Source organism: Periplaneta americana, chromosome 6 (genome assembly GCF_040183065.1).
Source record: "Periplaneta americana isolate PAMFEO1 chromosome 6, P.americana_PAMFEO1_priV1, whole genome shotgun sequence".
Lineage (NCBI taxonomy): Eukaryota > Metazoa > Arthropoda > Insecta > Blattodea > Blattidae > Periplaneta > Periplaneta americana.
In genome coordinates, this window is record NC_091122.1 from 60,057,627 (window position 1) to 60,072,643 (window position 15,017).

At 40.9% G+C, this 15,017-nt stretch overlaps 1 protein-coding gene and 1 non-coding gene across 8 annotated transcripts in view; one reads left to right on the forward strand and one right to left on the reverse strand.

The window, feature by feature from the left end:
- LOC138701357 (centromere protein I-like) overlaps nucleotides 1–15,017 on the reverse strand; it is a 75,506-nt gene that overhangs the window by 36,227 nt on the left and 24,262 nt on the right. For all 7 annotated transcript variants that reach the window (XM_069828160.1, XM_069828156.1, XM_069828159.1 and 4 more), the window contains 4 exons: nucleotides 8,894–8,979; nucleotides 1,947–2,074; nucleotides 1,533–1,722; nucleotides 1,316–1,422 (listed from right to left, as the gene is read on the reverse strand). In XM_069828160.1, coding sequence (XP_069684261.1) covers nucleotides 1,316–1,422; nucleotides 1,533–1,722; nucleotides 1,947–2,074; nucleotides 8,894–8,979 — 511 coding nt within the window. The remainder of the gene's footprint in view (nucleotides 1–1,315; nucleotides 1,423–1,532; nucleotides 1,723–1,946; nucleotides 2,075–8,893; nucleotides 8,980–15,017) is intronic.
- On the forward strand, nucleotides 6,636–6,707 carry TRNAY-AUA (transfer RNA tyrosine (anticodon AUA)). Its single transcript has one exon. It is a non-coding gene; the product is annotated as a tRNA-Tyr (tRNA).

Below are 15,017 nucleotides of genomic sequence, written 5' to 3' on the forward strand. Positions count from 1 at the left end.
TGACAAAATACTGGTGTCAGATATGATAGAGCTCAACAATAAATTTTGGTGTCAAATATGGTATAATCAGTGGCGGTGTGTCAATAAGAGCACAGGAGCACGTGAACACCTTGTTTCCATTAACTCGTTGACTGCCGCTTGAAGCATATATACGTCTCACAGCACGTATAGGGACGTATATACGCGTCAAGTGGCAGTCAACGTGTTAATGCACGGCTATTTTTATTATTTAATACTGTATTGACACAGTGGGGATGTATAATATCAGAATCGACTATTTTAAACTTCCCGCATCTTGCATAAACTTATGTAAACTTGGCAACATGCATTCACGTACAAGCCGTGCTCTTTTCAAGAAGGTTACAGGAATTTCACGCATGTGCGGGAGAAAATTGTCTTTCGCTAGCCGCTTATGACTCGTCATGAACACAAAGCGTTAAGTGAACAGTGAATCTATTCTACAGATGTCAAGTGAATCGATGCCTACCATTCACGTGCTATATCTTGAGCAAAGACATCTCGATAATAGTCTGTATTTTAGCCTCTAGGTGTCAGCATTTCTTAGTGTCGGAACATTTACTTTGTGTGGATGTGTGTACAGTGCTGGTACGAGAGTGTAGTTTGTATTTGTATTTTAGTGTTAGCATAATAGCATAGTAGCATAGTTTGGCTTTCAAACATGTGCTGGCTGAATGTGATGGTGGAATGAATTTAAGTATCTGTATGGTGTTGTATACTATTTAAGAATAATATTTACTGGCATGTATTTATAGTAATCAATCTATGGGAATGGGATTACAGTACTGGTATAGGCTATAGTGTATCAGTGTGTTGTGAACCAGAATATATTACTGAACATACACGCTTTTGTAAATAACGGCACTGTGGTATGTATTAATTTTTAACAAATGTGAACAATGAACTCTGTTCAAACAATTTTGAACAGTAAAGAACTGGGTAAACTGACTTACCAGGAAAAATTGGAAATAAAAAGACTGGGTTATATTATTATTATTATTATTATTATTATTATTATTATTATTATTATTATTATTACTGTATGTTTTGAATTTATGTACAGTTTTTCGATAGTGAAACATTGGAATCATGACATTTCATATTAGGCTAAATGTACCATTTCAAATTCTCTTCGGTTTTGGAACACAAAATTGTGAACACAAGTAACATTTTATCACCAGCCACCACTGGGTATAATAAATACTGGTGTCAGATGTGGTACAATAAGAAAAAATCAAAGAAAATAAAATACGAACCTAAAAATGAAAAGCTTTCTGATGATGTTAACAGTACTTACGTTTTGAATTCTGAAACTAACTTCTTTTTCTTTTCTCTATAAAGTTCTGATCCAAAATGCACGTAGTCTATAGGAGGTATAGCACCCAATTTTTTTCTTTTCGTTGTCTGGAAAATACATAATATTCAACTATATTTTTAATTGTATTTCTTAATGGAATACTTTTATGAGGAAACAAATCAGGACATTTCTTGCAATATACTGTAACTACTCTTACCCTCTTCAGTCCTTGAGCACAATCCCAAACAATGTTTTCAGTGTGTGTCCTTTCATCATGTGTGGCATTTAATCTTGACTGTACTTTTTCGAATACAGAATTCATTTTTCCAACACTTCTAAATGCCAACTGCAGGTTTATAGCTACAGTATTCTCTGGTACACATTCTGGTTTATACGATTTAAACAGGCTACAACAAAATAGAAATTACATTCTACATTTACCACAGTTGCAGTCAATTTTTTATTTTATACTTTGGTGACATACAGACTACATTTGACAAAATTACATGAAAGTTAACTTCAAAATTATTAACAGTAATTACATGTGAAAATGTAGAATTTACTGTTGTATTATTACAAGTAAATATTCTGCTAACAGATTCCTTCTTATAATTATAAAACAGGCACTTACCACAAGAGTGCGCTAGTATGTCTTGTCTTTCCGAACATTTGTTCCGCCTTCAAAACTAGACACACTCTCCATCTTAATATGTCAGCAGGACTTGTTAATAAGTGTATTAACTTGCAGGCAAACACCGCCTAGAATATGATACTTTGTTAGAGTAAATGATTAACTTTTACACATTATCTTATCAAAATAACTGACAATAGAGGAAATAAAATATACAAAATGTATTTTAGAAAAAGAAAGAAAGACAAACAGGCACAAAACATGAATGCAGGTAAGCAGACAGGTAACAGTAAGAAAGGCAAACTATCAGCAGATACTCTGATTTTCACAAGTTAATACTCATGAAATTTATGTAATTTTGTTATTGTTATTATTATTTACTTACTTACTGGCGTTTAAGGAACCCGGAGGTTCATTGCCGCCCTCACATAAGCCCGCCATCAGTCCCTATCCTGAGCAAGAGTAATCCAGTCTCTATCATTATATCCCACCTCCCTTAAATCCATTTTTATATTATCTTCCTATCTACGTCTCGGCCTCCCCAAAGGTCTTTTTCCCTCCGGCCTCCCAACTAACACTTTATATGCATTTCTGCATTCGCCCATACATGCTACATGCCCTGCCCATCTCAAAGTTCTGGATTTAATGTTCCTAATTATGTCAGGTGAAGAATACAATGCATGCATTTCTGTGTTGTGTAACTTTCTCCATTCTCCTGTAACTTCATCCCTCTTAGCCCCAAATATTTTCCTGAGAACCTTATTCTCAAACACCCTTAACCTATGTTCCTCTCTCAAAGTGAGAGTCCAAGTTTCACAACCATAAAGAACAACCGGTAATATAACTGTTTTATAAATTCTAACTTTCAGATTTTTTGACAGCAGACTGGATGATAAAAGCTTCTCAACGGAATAATAACAGGTATTTCCCATATTTATTCTGTGTTTAATTTCCTCCCGAGTATCATTTATATTTGTTACTGTTGCTCCAAGATATTTGAACTTCTCCACCTCTTCGAAAGATAAATTTCCAATTTTTATATTTCCATTTCGTATAATATTCTCGTCACGAGACATAATCATATACTTTGTCTTTTCAGGATTTACTTCCAAACCTATCTCTTTACTTGCTTCCAGTCCTGTGTTTTCCCTAATTGTTTGTGGATTTTCTCCTAACATATTCACGTCATCCGCACAGACAAGCAGCTGATGTAACCCGTTCAATTCCAAACCCTCTCTGTTATCCTGGACCTTCCTAATGGCATACTCTAGAGCAAAGTTAGAAAGTAAAGGTGATAGTGCATCTCCTTGCTTTAGCCCACAGTGAATTGGAAATGCATCTGACAGAAACTGACCTATAGGAACTCTGCTGTACGTTTCACTGAGACACATTTTAATTAATTGAACTAGTTTTTTATTATTATTATTATTATTATTATTATTATTATTATTATTATTATTATGGTCCAATAAAACATGTACAAGGCAGAAACGTGTACAATGTGAACAAATTCTCTAGTCTCTATTTTATATATTGCATTATCTGCCCAATGTGGAAATGGAAAGAAATATTTCAGAACTTATAGAAAATTACTTATATAGTGTGGAAAAAAATTGAAAAGTTATGGACTGTACTTTATACACCCATTTGTTATACCGTTTGGTATGAGAATTAATGCCAGTAAGTGGCAGGGGGAGGAGAAGGAGAGAGAGGGAGTAGGGGAGAGTGGGAAGGGGGGAGATGGTGAGACTGACTTTTGGGTGGGAAAATTATCATTTATCATCAGATTTATTATTAACAATACAGTACCTACAAATGTTGCTTCGCCTATGTATAGTCCGAGCTAAGTTGCTCCATATCTTAACTCTTTTCAAAATATCTTTCTCCGAAAGAACATATTTTTTATTTCTCTCAATTTCAATTTAAGATATCCTTCAATAATAAAATTTTATTTATTCATTAAAGACATCAGCTCAAAGAATTTAAGTGACTACAAGGGTCCTGAATACAATAAACATGTACAATATAATGTGATTTGAAACATTAAAGAAAAAAGAAAGTTAATTGTTGAAGGCAAATATAAGTGGATTAATTGAAATAGAGATGATGATGTAATATTTGAAGAGAATCCTTGATAATATTTATAAGAACAGACATTACATAATCAAAAGGAATGTGAAGTGCCTTAAGATAATTCCATGTGAATTTTGTAATAGAACCTCTACTGCCAAACAGCAAACCAATGACAGACCATTGTTTAAGAGGGACGTTGTACTTTAAGAGAAAGATATGACAGACAAGGTTCATATATAGACTTCTTCTCAATATCAACTTCGGTAGCCTGATTTAGGTTCCTTTCGAAACGGATAGCAGGGTCAAGAACAAGAGCCTGTTTTAAGCGTCCGTTAATAGCAATAATGTCTGCCCGTCTAAAAGAACCATCTGATGATACACAATGTATCATGAATCTCCCAACTTAAAGTTTGTAACGATGTTGCCAAAGCATGTTGTACACAATGATGTCTAGCATCGATCAGCAGCTCGCATTCCAGTAAACCCTTCATAGCAACTTCATTTGGTATAAAAATACAATTCTTTTACAAGACAGATCTCACAAATCTGTATTGATGTATTCACCATCGTCTTTGGGGATAGATCACACATGTAAGAAGGCAGTCTCAAAATGGTTGATCCAAATTCTGATAGTCTGTTGTCAACCCTGAAAATCTATTCTTGAGCCTTGTGCTTTCCAATTCAAGTGTAAAGGTAGACTTTATTATGAATGACATGGGAGGAAGATTAAGTAGTAGTTTTTTTATTTAATCCATTTTTAAAACTTAATTTGATTCATCTGTCTGTGGTAATCCCCACCTGCTGAATTTGCTTTGTACATGAGTCGTGCATTCCTGTGAGAATCATTTCTGCTGTATGTGTGTAGGCCAATAAGCCTATTTTCTGCACTGTGATTGTCTGTGTGCAAAACTCATCTGCATGTTGAAAGTTAAATTGCTGTCCACTCAGGTCTCGTACAGATATAAAATTTCTCTCCCTGCATTACGAAACTCTTCTATCTTCCTCAGGTAATGATGGTGCCATATAACAACATCAGTCCTTTCAACAAGCATTTTTCTCTTGGACTGGCACTTAACCCATTTATAATCCAACCTTTTCAACAATCTATTCTATGATCTACCACTTCGGGAAAAATTAATTTTATTTCTAATAATAAGAGATAAAAGTTTACTTACTGTTGACATACTCATTTTGTGGATGTGTAAATCATGGATAACATGCCTATCAGTCATCAACGAAAACAACTCTATGATGTGGCCAAGTCTATTTTTTTTTTTTTTCCAGGAGTTGAAAGCACTTCATCAGGGTGATATCTGTTTCATTCTATATTCTCTTTCCTTATTTTAGACTCCACTACACCAACCCTTTCTGCGGGGATAATACACAGAAGAGCATGTCCAGAGGCTCTAAGGTGGCAGCCCCACCACTAGACTTGTCCTGCGCAACGCCCGTAACGTGGCCAGGAGACATCTATATTACTGATAATCATCAAGTGAAAAAATAGAAACTGCAGAAATGAAGTTCTTGCGTTCAATAGCAGGTGTGACAATATTAGACAGGAAACGAAATGAAGATATTAGAAAAGACTTAAATATTTTTAATTTAACAAATAGAATCGAAAGCATGAGAAATGGCTGGTATGAGCACGTTCGAAGAATGCCTACAGACAGAATTCCCCAACAGTTACTACAATACAAACCAAGAGGACGTAGAAGTGTTGGACGCCCAATCACTAGATGGGAGGACTCATTAAATTTCGCTTGATGTGAAAACAGGTCAAAAGGCCTAATTTCATGACGCAGAAGAAGAAGAAGAAGACTACACCAGTGTAAAACATTTCTCGCTCAGTAGCTTTAGTAATTAAATGAAAAAGACATTTGTTCTTTCGATGAAAGAGTAATGAAACGGAGAAAAACTCTCTCCGGCGCCGGGATTTGAACCCGGGTTTTCAGCTCTACGTGCTGATGCTTTATCCACTAAGCCACACCGGATTACCCACCCCGGCGTCGGACAGAATCACCTCAGATTAAGTTCCAACTCTTGGGTTCCCTCTAGTGGCCGCCCTCTTCACTACGTCATAGGTATCTATGAATATAGGACTGAAGTCCACACATGTGCTGAGGTGCACTCGTTATGAGTGACTAGTTAGCCGGGATCCGACAGAATAAGCGCCGTCTTAAATCACGAAATGATTTACGCATATCATATATATTATTTTAATGTACCGAAGTATATATGATACTTCCATGCAGATATTCTGCATCATCATACGATGAAAGAGTAATGGAACGGAGAAAAACTCTTTCCGGCGCCGGGATTTGAACCCGGGTTTTCAGCTCTACGTGCTGATGCTTTATCTGCATGGAAATATCATATGTACTTCGGTACATTAAAATAATATATATGATATGCGTAAATCATTCGTGATTTAAGACGGCGCTTATTCCATCGGATCCCAGCCAACTAGTCACTCATAACGAGTGCACCTCATCACATGTGTGGACTTCAGTCCTACGTTCATAGACACCTATGACGTAGTGCAGAGAGCGGCCACTAGAGGGAACCCAAGAGTTGGAACTTAATCTGAGACGATTCTGTCCGATGCCGGGGTGGGTATCCGGTGTGGCTTAGTGGATAAAGCATCAGCACATAGAGCTGAAAACCCGGGTTCAAATCCCGGCGCTGGAGAGTTTTTCTCCATTCCATTACTCTTTCATCGTATGATGACGCAGAATATCTGCATGGAAATATCATATGTACTTCGGTACATTAAAATAATATACATTTGTTCTTTGCCTGTTCACAAATTTCTATTATTTTTGTTATTAATTCACGCCCTTTCGTCTTAGGAAGTGGCATGATTAGATACACTTTAATTTAAGATTCCAAATTATACATAAACACTACAACGAAACTATATCTTAACTATAAAAAATGAAATATTTATACTTATACACATTTTTTCCTTTCATTCTCTTACCATGTTTCTCAGAATGTAATCTGTCATCTATTTTCAATTTTTAACAAGTCCTCTGCCACATAACCATATATTTCATCTTCCAAAATGCACAACAACCATCTTACAAATAAATACATAAATTTGCTTACTGCTCTTTCTCACAATAAGATGGGCTAACAGGAGCAAATGACTACCCATGATTACCACCACCACCACCACCACCACCACCACCACCACCACCACCACCACCACCACCACCACCACAATGTGCTAGGCTGTTAGCTCTGTGATCTCATGTTAATAAACTGAGCAGGGCTAACAGTGAAAAACTCAGAGTGCAGTAATTAAGCAGGCATGTCATATTATTAACAACTAGCCATACCCGTGCGCTCCGCTGCACCTGTTAGAAATAAATATAAAGTAATTACCTAATTAAAATAGGACGTTTGATCCAGGGAACATTTGTGTTTGATAGAAGAATAAATCGTTTAGTATGTTACTTAATTTAAATTGTATTTAAAAAAATTAAAATGCTATCATTTTGGTTCAGGGATCACTCATTTGGTGCACGACAATTCCTCTAACATGTTTCTTAATTGTTATTACATGCAACCATAGTTTAATGAAGATTGACATATCATTTAGATTTATTTTGTATACTTTATATTACTTGCTATTTGTTTCCATTGAATTATGGTAATAACTGAATTTTAACACTAGTTTTTTACGTCTTCAGTAAATGGCGCTTGGCCCACTATGGTTCTGAACCCTTCAAATAACTTAAATAGTGATATAGCATATATTATAGTGATATATAATTATATTTCTGTCTTTCGAAAATGTAAGAATTCACGATCTCCTATGTAACATTGCCATGGAATGAATAAATGTGTTTTTTCTTCTTACTAAAAAATTTTATATTTTGCACATAGGAGTTATTGCAAGAACAACAACGCTATAATCTGAGGTGGCAGTGAAAATGTATTGTATTGCTATTTTAAAAGTCTTGTATATAATTAGCTTTCGATATTACTTCATACAAACACAGAAACATTCACTGTAGACTATGTTTAATAGCTTTCGATTGTTGTTGTCCAAGGCCCCTAATAGATGAAGTCATTTGTTTCCATTTCATTACAGGCCAATAGGTGGCATTGTTATTTTAATTTTAAAACTTATTTATCTCATTAAATATCAGTCCTATCAAAATTTTGTAAAGAATAAAACTTATCGGAAATCATTTTTAAAGAAACTTTTGTTATGTAACATTTTTCACAAAAATCAATAAGCGAGATATTTCGATTTATTTAATTCAGGCCCCCTTATAACCCCCCTTTTAAATAAAGTATTTTGAATGCCATATAGCCTAAAATCTAAGTTACAACGAACTTAATTTATATTCCAATTTTCATATAAATCGTTTCAGCCATTATCGCGTGAAAAGGTAACAAACATCCAGACAGACATACAAACAAAAATTTCAAAAAAGCGATTTTCGGTTTCAGGATAGTTAATTATACATGTTAGGACCAATTATTTTTGGAAAAGCGAAAATTACCAGAAAAATTTCGGCTACAGATTTATTATTAGTATAGATTGAAACAGAAAAACACAAGACCATAAAAATTTACCATTTTATGCAATTTCTGTATTTAGGTTCTTTGAAGAATTGGAAAGAAACATTTGGTTAGATGGCCAACACAGTTAACATTAATACTCCACCACAGGCTACCATCGCTTCTTCCAAATTAGAAATCAAAAGGAAGACAAAGCCTGGAATGTCCAAGAAGAAGATGGGCAAATAAATTTTCTTGATGTCACAACAGGCAAAAAGCCTATCCTATAATGATGATGAAGACGAATCTTGTTTTATATTAAACTATTATGTTACATTTAGATGAATGTTATACATTACCAGTTTGTCAATTCTAAGCAGCATGAAGAAATGTTGGTAAAAGGCATGAACTGTTTTTTCATCCGTTAATCTAAACTCAACCAAACCTGTAACAATGTGACATCAAGATATGGTAATTATTTATTTCAAACTTTCCAAGAAACAAAGATCTTAATATTAATATAGTTTCCAGTAAAAAGCAAGATATTTTAAAAGGATTGTGAAGTAGTATAAGACAAACTGAACATTTACATCCTCCTGGTGAGATTATAGCCCTATGTCACTTACTGTTCAAATTCGTAAACATCATATGGAACACACACAATGCTTTAAAGAAGTGATTCTTCAGGGGCGGTTATTCAGGTGAAGTAGGTGAAGTGCGACTTCACCTATTTACGCGTAAAACACAATTTTATCTCATATTAATAATTAATTTTAGTTATTACCGGTACCTTATTTCCAAAATAAAAAAAAAGTTTTATTTTCAGTCGTTATGAACAGTGTTTAGTTGTATAAATAGTACCTGTAACCGTCCGCTGAATAGAATAATGTCAACTGTTACGAGCGCCAAACGGTGTCTATTGGAACTTACAATACTGTAAAGGTGAAATTATTTGCACTCCCATTCTCATACAGCACTTGGTTTCCATGGTAACGTGACGTCACGCACTAAAGAAAGATTGTATGAGTGAAGTGCGTTTCTCAGTCTTTCAGTTACGGAGAATTGTCAGACTTGTTGTAGGTGGAGTAACCAGTTTGCAGATCTAACGGTAGAGAAGGGTTGCAGCTGGTCTCCAAGGCCGGGGGCTATTGTTTAAGGGCTGCGAAATTTTAGAATAGTACTACCTGACTCGGGAATACTATCCTCATTCCTTGTGTCGAAGCAGCCACCTCTGCAGTGGTAAATTAGCTAGCTCTGTGTTATTTTATCAGAAATACACCCATTACACATTCGCAAAGTTTAAAAGTTGTTTTCCGCAGCGTGTATTATTTCTTACCATGAGCTTGCCAGTTTTGTTCCAGCTCTTGTATTTGAAAGTTTAACGCGTGCGTAAATGTACACATGTAGTTTAATACTGTCTACGTACTGTATATATTAACTTATTATTTAATATATTTAGAGTATATTTGTGATAAATGTATGTATATAGTATATTAATCCTACATCATAGTGCATATTATATGTTTAATCACTCTAGTGCTATTATAAAAATACTTAGGTACTAGTACATAGAAATGTTGATAAATGAGTGCGAAATATGTATCCCGAAAATGACACGGTTTGTTATGTATTAGAAATGCTGTTTTGTAGACATAAATATGAGGATAAGAAAGATGTTTTAAATTCTGGACGACCTACAGTTCCATTTGTTCTTTGTTTTAAAAGGTGCTAAGAAATTATATAAAATAACTTCAAAAATTTTTTTCGATGAAAGAAGATTTTCTGTTTGAAGAGGTTAAAAATTTCACTCGGAGAAATCACAGGAGAGATTTTCGTCATTAGGCCCATAGCTTTGCATAAAGATATACTGTCCACTCTCGGTTAATGTCAGACATTTTATGAAGACATCATCGACAGGTTTACTGCTTTAAAAGATAGGAGGATTGACTTGGTATGCAAGCAATTTAGTGAGTCCCGAAATAAATTAATTTTCTGTTTTCTTGTGTTCTAGAACTATTAAAATTGCACGCAGTTTACGAATAATAGGCCTATTCATTATACTGGTAAAACTGTTTATGCATTTGTGTATGTGAACAGCACTTCACCTATTTTTTTACGGAAATCATAGTTGCGAGAAATTTCTACAGGTGTGTAGAGAATTATCTGGATATCTCCACTTCGACGCACTTCTGGAAGGGTCGGGAAGGTCCATTCCCCCTTACTCCGCATGCAGCAGTTGCGCGTGCACTCTCCCCTCGTCGCGTGGGCCTTTCGCCTCTCCGCCGCGCGCCGTCCCTCATGCTTCATGAAGCCCGCGCGATATGCTCTCTCTCGCGGGACGCTGGTCGTGAGTTGGAATCTCACGTCGCTGTCACATTGCTCCCTCCTTAGGACTGCTCGTCCCAGGCAGTCCCTTGGTAGGCTGCTAATCGGTCCAGATGCACCACCATCATCTTCCCTCGAGGTTGTCGCTGGATGCGGTACACCACGTCGTTGATCCGGGTCACCACGCGGTATGGTCCATCCCAGGCACGCTGCAGCTTTGGTGATTTTCCTTTGGTCCTGGTAGGTCGATACAGCCACACCAGGTCGCCCTCCTGGAATCCTGCAGAGTTGGCTAATCTGTCGTAGCGCACTTTCATCCTGTCGCTGGCCATCTTGAGGTGTTCTCTGGCCAGTTGGTGAACTCCATTTAACTTCTCGGTGAGTTCTGCCACATAGTCAGTTGCTGGCTGGTCGGCGCTGGGTGGCGTGCCAACAGCAGATCACAGGGCAGGCGCAGCTCTCTCCCGAAGACCATGTTTGCCAGTGTCATCCCTGTTGTATCGTGGACCGAAGCTCTGTAGGCCAAGAGGAACAGTGGAACTCTGGCATCCCAGTCTCGCTGATGGTTGGACACCACCTTCCGCAGGTGCTCCTCCACGGTTTTGATGTATCGTTCCACCATGCCGTCGGACTGTGGGTGGAGGGGAGTGGTCCGGGTTTTATGCACCCCCAGACGCTCGAGCAATTCTCCCATCAGGTTGGATTCGAAGTTGCGCCCCTGATCACTATGCAATTCCCGGGGCACCCCGAATCGGCAGATGAAGTTGTCAAGCAGCGCGTCGGCCACCGTCGAAGCCTCTTGGTTGGGAATCGCGTACACCTCTGGCCATTTTGTGAAGTAATCCATGGCGACTAGCAGGTAGCGGTTCCCGCGATCCGTGACCGGGAACGGTCCAGCAACGTCGATGGCGATCCTCTCAAAAGGAGCTCCCACGTTGTACTGCTGCATGGCTCCCCTGCTGCGGGTCCTTGGTCCGCGACTGGCTGCACAGGTGTCGCATCTTCGGCACCATTGTTCCGTGTCGGTTCTCTGATGCAACCAATAGAACCTCTGCCTTAACTTGTCCAGCGTCCTGTTGGCTCCCAGGTGGCCTCCAGTCACTCCAGCATGAGTCTCCTTCAGCACTTCCTTCACCTTGCTCCTGGGCAGGACAAGTTGTTCTATGTGGGTCCTTCCATCGGCCGACTCCCAAATCCTCTTCAGGATACCGTCCTTGACAGTGAAGGATTCCCACTGGGCCCAGTAGCTCTTGTAAGTGGTGCTACGGTTGGCGATATCGGCCCATACTGGTCTCTGGCCGGACTCCACATCACGTAGTAGCTGTCCAATGTTTGGGTCCTCCAGCTGCTCCCTCCTTATGGCGGCGTTATCCCATCCTGGGCTCGGCTGGGCGGCAATTGCTCGGACTGCGTGGGCGCCATCCCGCTCTTCTACTTTCAGGCAGTGTTTACAGCCATCCGGGCACGGGCGTCGTGATAAGGCATCAGCGTTGGAATGTTTCTTCCCTTGTCGGTGTTCGGAGGTGAAGTTGTACTCCTGCAGTCGTTGAACCCAACGGGCGGTCTGCCCCTCCAGATTCTTGAAGCCCAATAGCCAGGTGAGTGCAGAATGGTCTGTCCTCAGATGGAACTCCTGGCCATACAAATATTTGTGGAAATGCTTCAGGGCTTCCACAATGGCAAGAAGTTCTCTACGGGTCACGCAGTAGTTTCTCTCAGCCTTGGACAATGTTCGGCTGAAGTAGGCAATCACCCTCTCTTGCCCGTCCTGTTCCTGAGAGAGTACTCCGCCGATGCCTACGTTGCTAGCGTCCGTGTCGAGCGTGAACTTCCTTCCAGGGATGGGATATCCCAGTACAGGAGCAGTGCAGAGCGCCTCTTTCAGTGACTGGAAGGATGACTCCGCCTCGTCCGTCCACTGGAATTGTCGTTTCTCCTCGGTCAGCTGGGTTAGAGGCTTAGCGATGTTGGCGTACCCAGCTACGAACCTTCTGTAATAAGTGCAGAGGCCGAGAAAGCGGCGCAACTCCTGTTTGTCCCTCGGACTCGGCCATCCTCTGACGGCTTGTAGCTTCTCCGGGTCCGTGGCCACTCCGTTCGTCCCTACTACGTGCCCCAAGTAGCTGACCTTCTTCTGGAACAGATGACATTTCTTCAGGTTCAACTTCAGCCTGGCTTGTCGCAGTCTCTCGAACACTTTCCTCAGGTTCAACAGCTGTTCGCTGAAAGTCTTGCCCACCACGATGACGTCATCAAGGTACAGCAAACATGTGTCGTATGTCAGGCCTCTCATTACGGACTCCATTAGTCTCTGGAATGTAGCCGGGGCGTTGCAGAGGCCGAACGGCATAACGGTGAACTGCCATAGTCCCTGGCCTGTAGAGAATGCCGTTTTCTCCTTGTCCTCAGGATGTAGCGCCACCTGCCAGTATCCTGACTTGAGATCCAACGTCGAGAACCACTCTGCTCCGGCCAGAATGTCCAAGGTGTCGTCAATTCGTGGAAGGGGAAAGCAATCTTTCCTGGTGACGTCATTCAGTCTTCTATAGTCCACGCAGAAACGCAGGTCCCCATTCTTCTTCTTCACCAGCACCACAGGTGATGACCAAGGGCTGTCGGATTCCTCGATGACCCCTCTTGCTTTCATGCCCTCCAATTGGCTGTCAATCTCCCTCTGTTTAGCTAGAGGGAAGCGTCGAGGAGGTTGTCTGATTGGGCGAGCATTTCCGGTGTCGATGCGGTGCTGAACTTTCTCCGTTCTCCCGTAGTCATTTTCAGACAGACTGAACACGTGCTGAAATTCTGTCAGTAGATCGTGGACTTGTCTTCTTTCTCTTTTGCTTAAATTCGCCGGCAATTCTCGAGCCAGCTCTTTCAGTGATGGGTCTAGATCTGGACGTGGTTGGTGACACTCCTCGTTTTCTGCCAGCGACGTCACAGACACCACCGGCTCGACGTTACCTAGTACAGTTCCACTAGGCACCTCCTTGTCCCGATTGGTGACATTCAGGACCCTCACCGGTACCACCTTCTGATTCGGGAGTAGGGATCTGGCCACATAAACCCCATCTATCGGAGTTGTTTGCGAATCGAGGAGCAGGTTTCTCTTAGGTTGTCCGTCTAGTCTTGCCGTCACCACCATCTCGCAGCCTGCTGGGATTGTCACTTGATTCTCCAAGGTGAGTGCTGGCCATGGGTTGGTCTTCGACGTCCCTCAGGAACACTTCATCCTGACTAAAACGCAGGATACGGCGCCTGACGTCCACCGTTGCATCGAAGATCCGCATGGCGTCGAGTCCCAGGATGACGTCTTCAGTGATGTTGGCGACGAACACCCACATCTCCAGTCTCCTCTTTCCCAAGGTCAAATCCAGGAAAACCTCTTTCTGGATGGGCAGGCTCTCGCCCGAGGCAGTACGTAGCTCATATCGGCGCAGCGGCGTCCTCCCAGGTAGGCCACGCACGACTTCTGGTCTGGCGATGGTGAGCGACGCCCCGGTGTCTACCAGTACTCTGCATGGGCGGCCTCTTATCCATCCATCAGCAATCAGCCCATCGTCGCATCTTCTGTTAACCGTCTTCAAGATCAGCCGAGGGGATAGTGATGACGGCGCCGACGTGCCCCTCGTCGCATCGGCCCCTTTTAGTTTTCCTGTTTGTGACCAGATCGGTCACAGTCCCTCCTCAGGTGTCCAGATTCGCCGCAGGACCAGGAGGTAGGCACTCCTCGTCTTCGTCGCTCGGGTGATTTCGGTTGACGCTCCTCGACGTCGGCCGCCGCGACGCTCCTAATCCGGTGCGATGCCGAGACGTTCGCAGTCAACTTGGCTGCCTCCATCCTGAGGGCCGCCGCCAGAGCTGTGTTGATGGTGCAATGCTCTGCTAAGAGTAGCTGTTGTCTTATTTCCGGGTCTCGAACTCCGCTGCCGAAGGTGTAGGCCGCCTCTCCAGCGATGAAATCATTAGGTAGGCCCCTGAGGGCCTTATGGGCCAGTTGTTCCACCGCCATCGCGAATTCTTGTAGGGACTCGCCTGACTGTTGGACCCTCGTTTTTAGTTGGGTCCTAAATGCTGCAGCAAGTTGATGGTCACCATAACGTCCCTCCAGGGCCGCCATTATCTCAGCGACTGTCCCATCTTCTGGAACGCTGTGAAGAA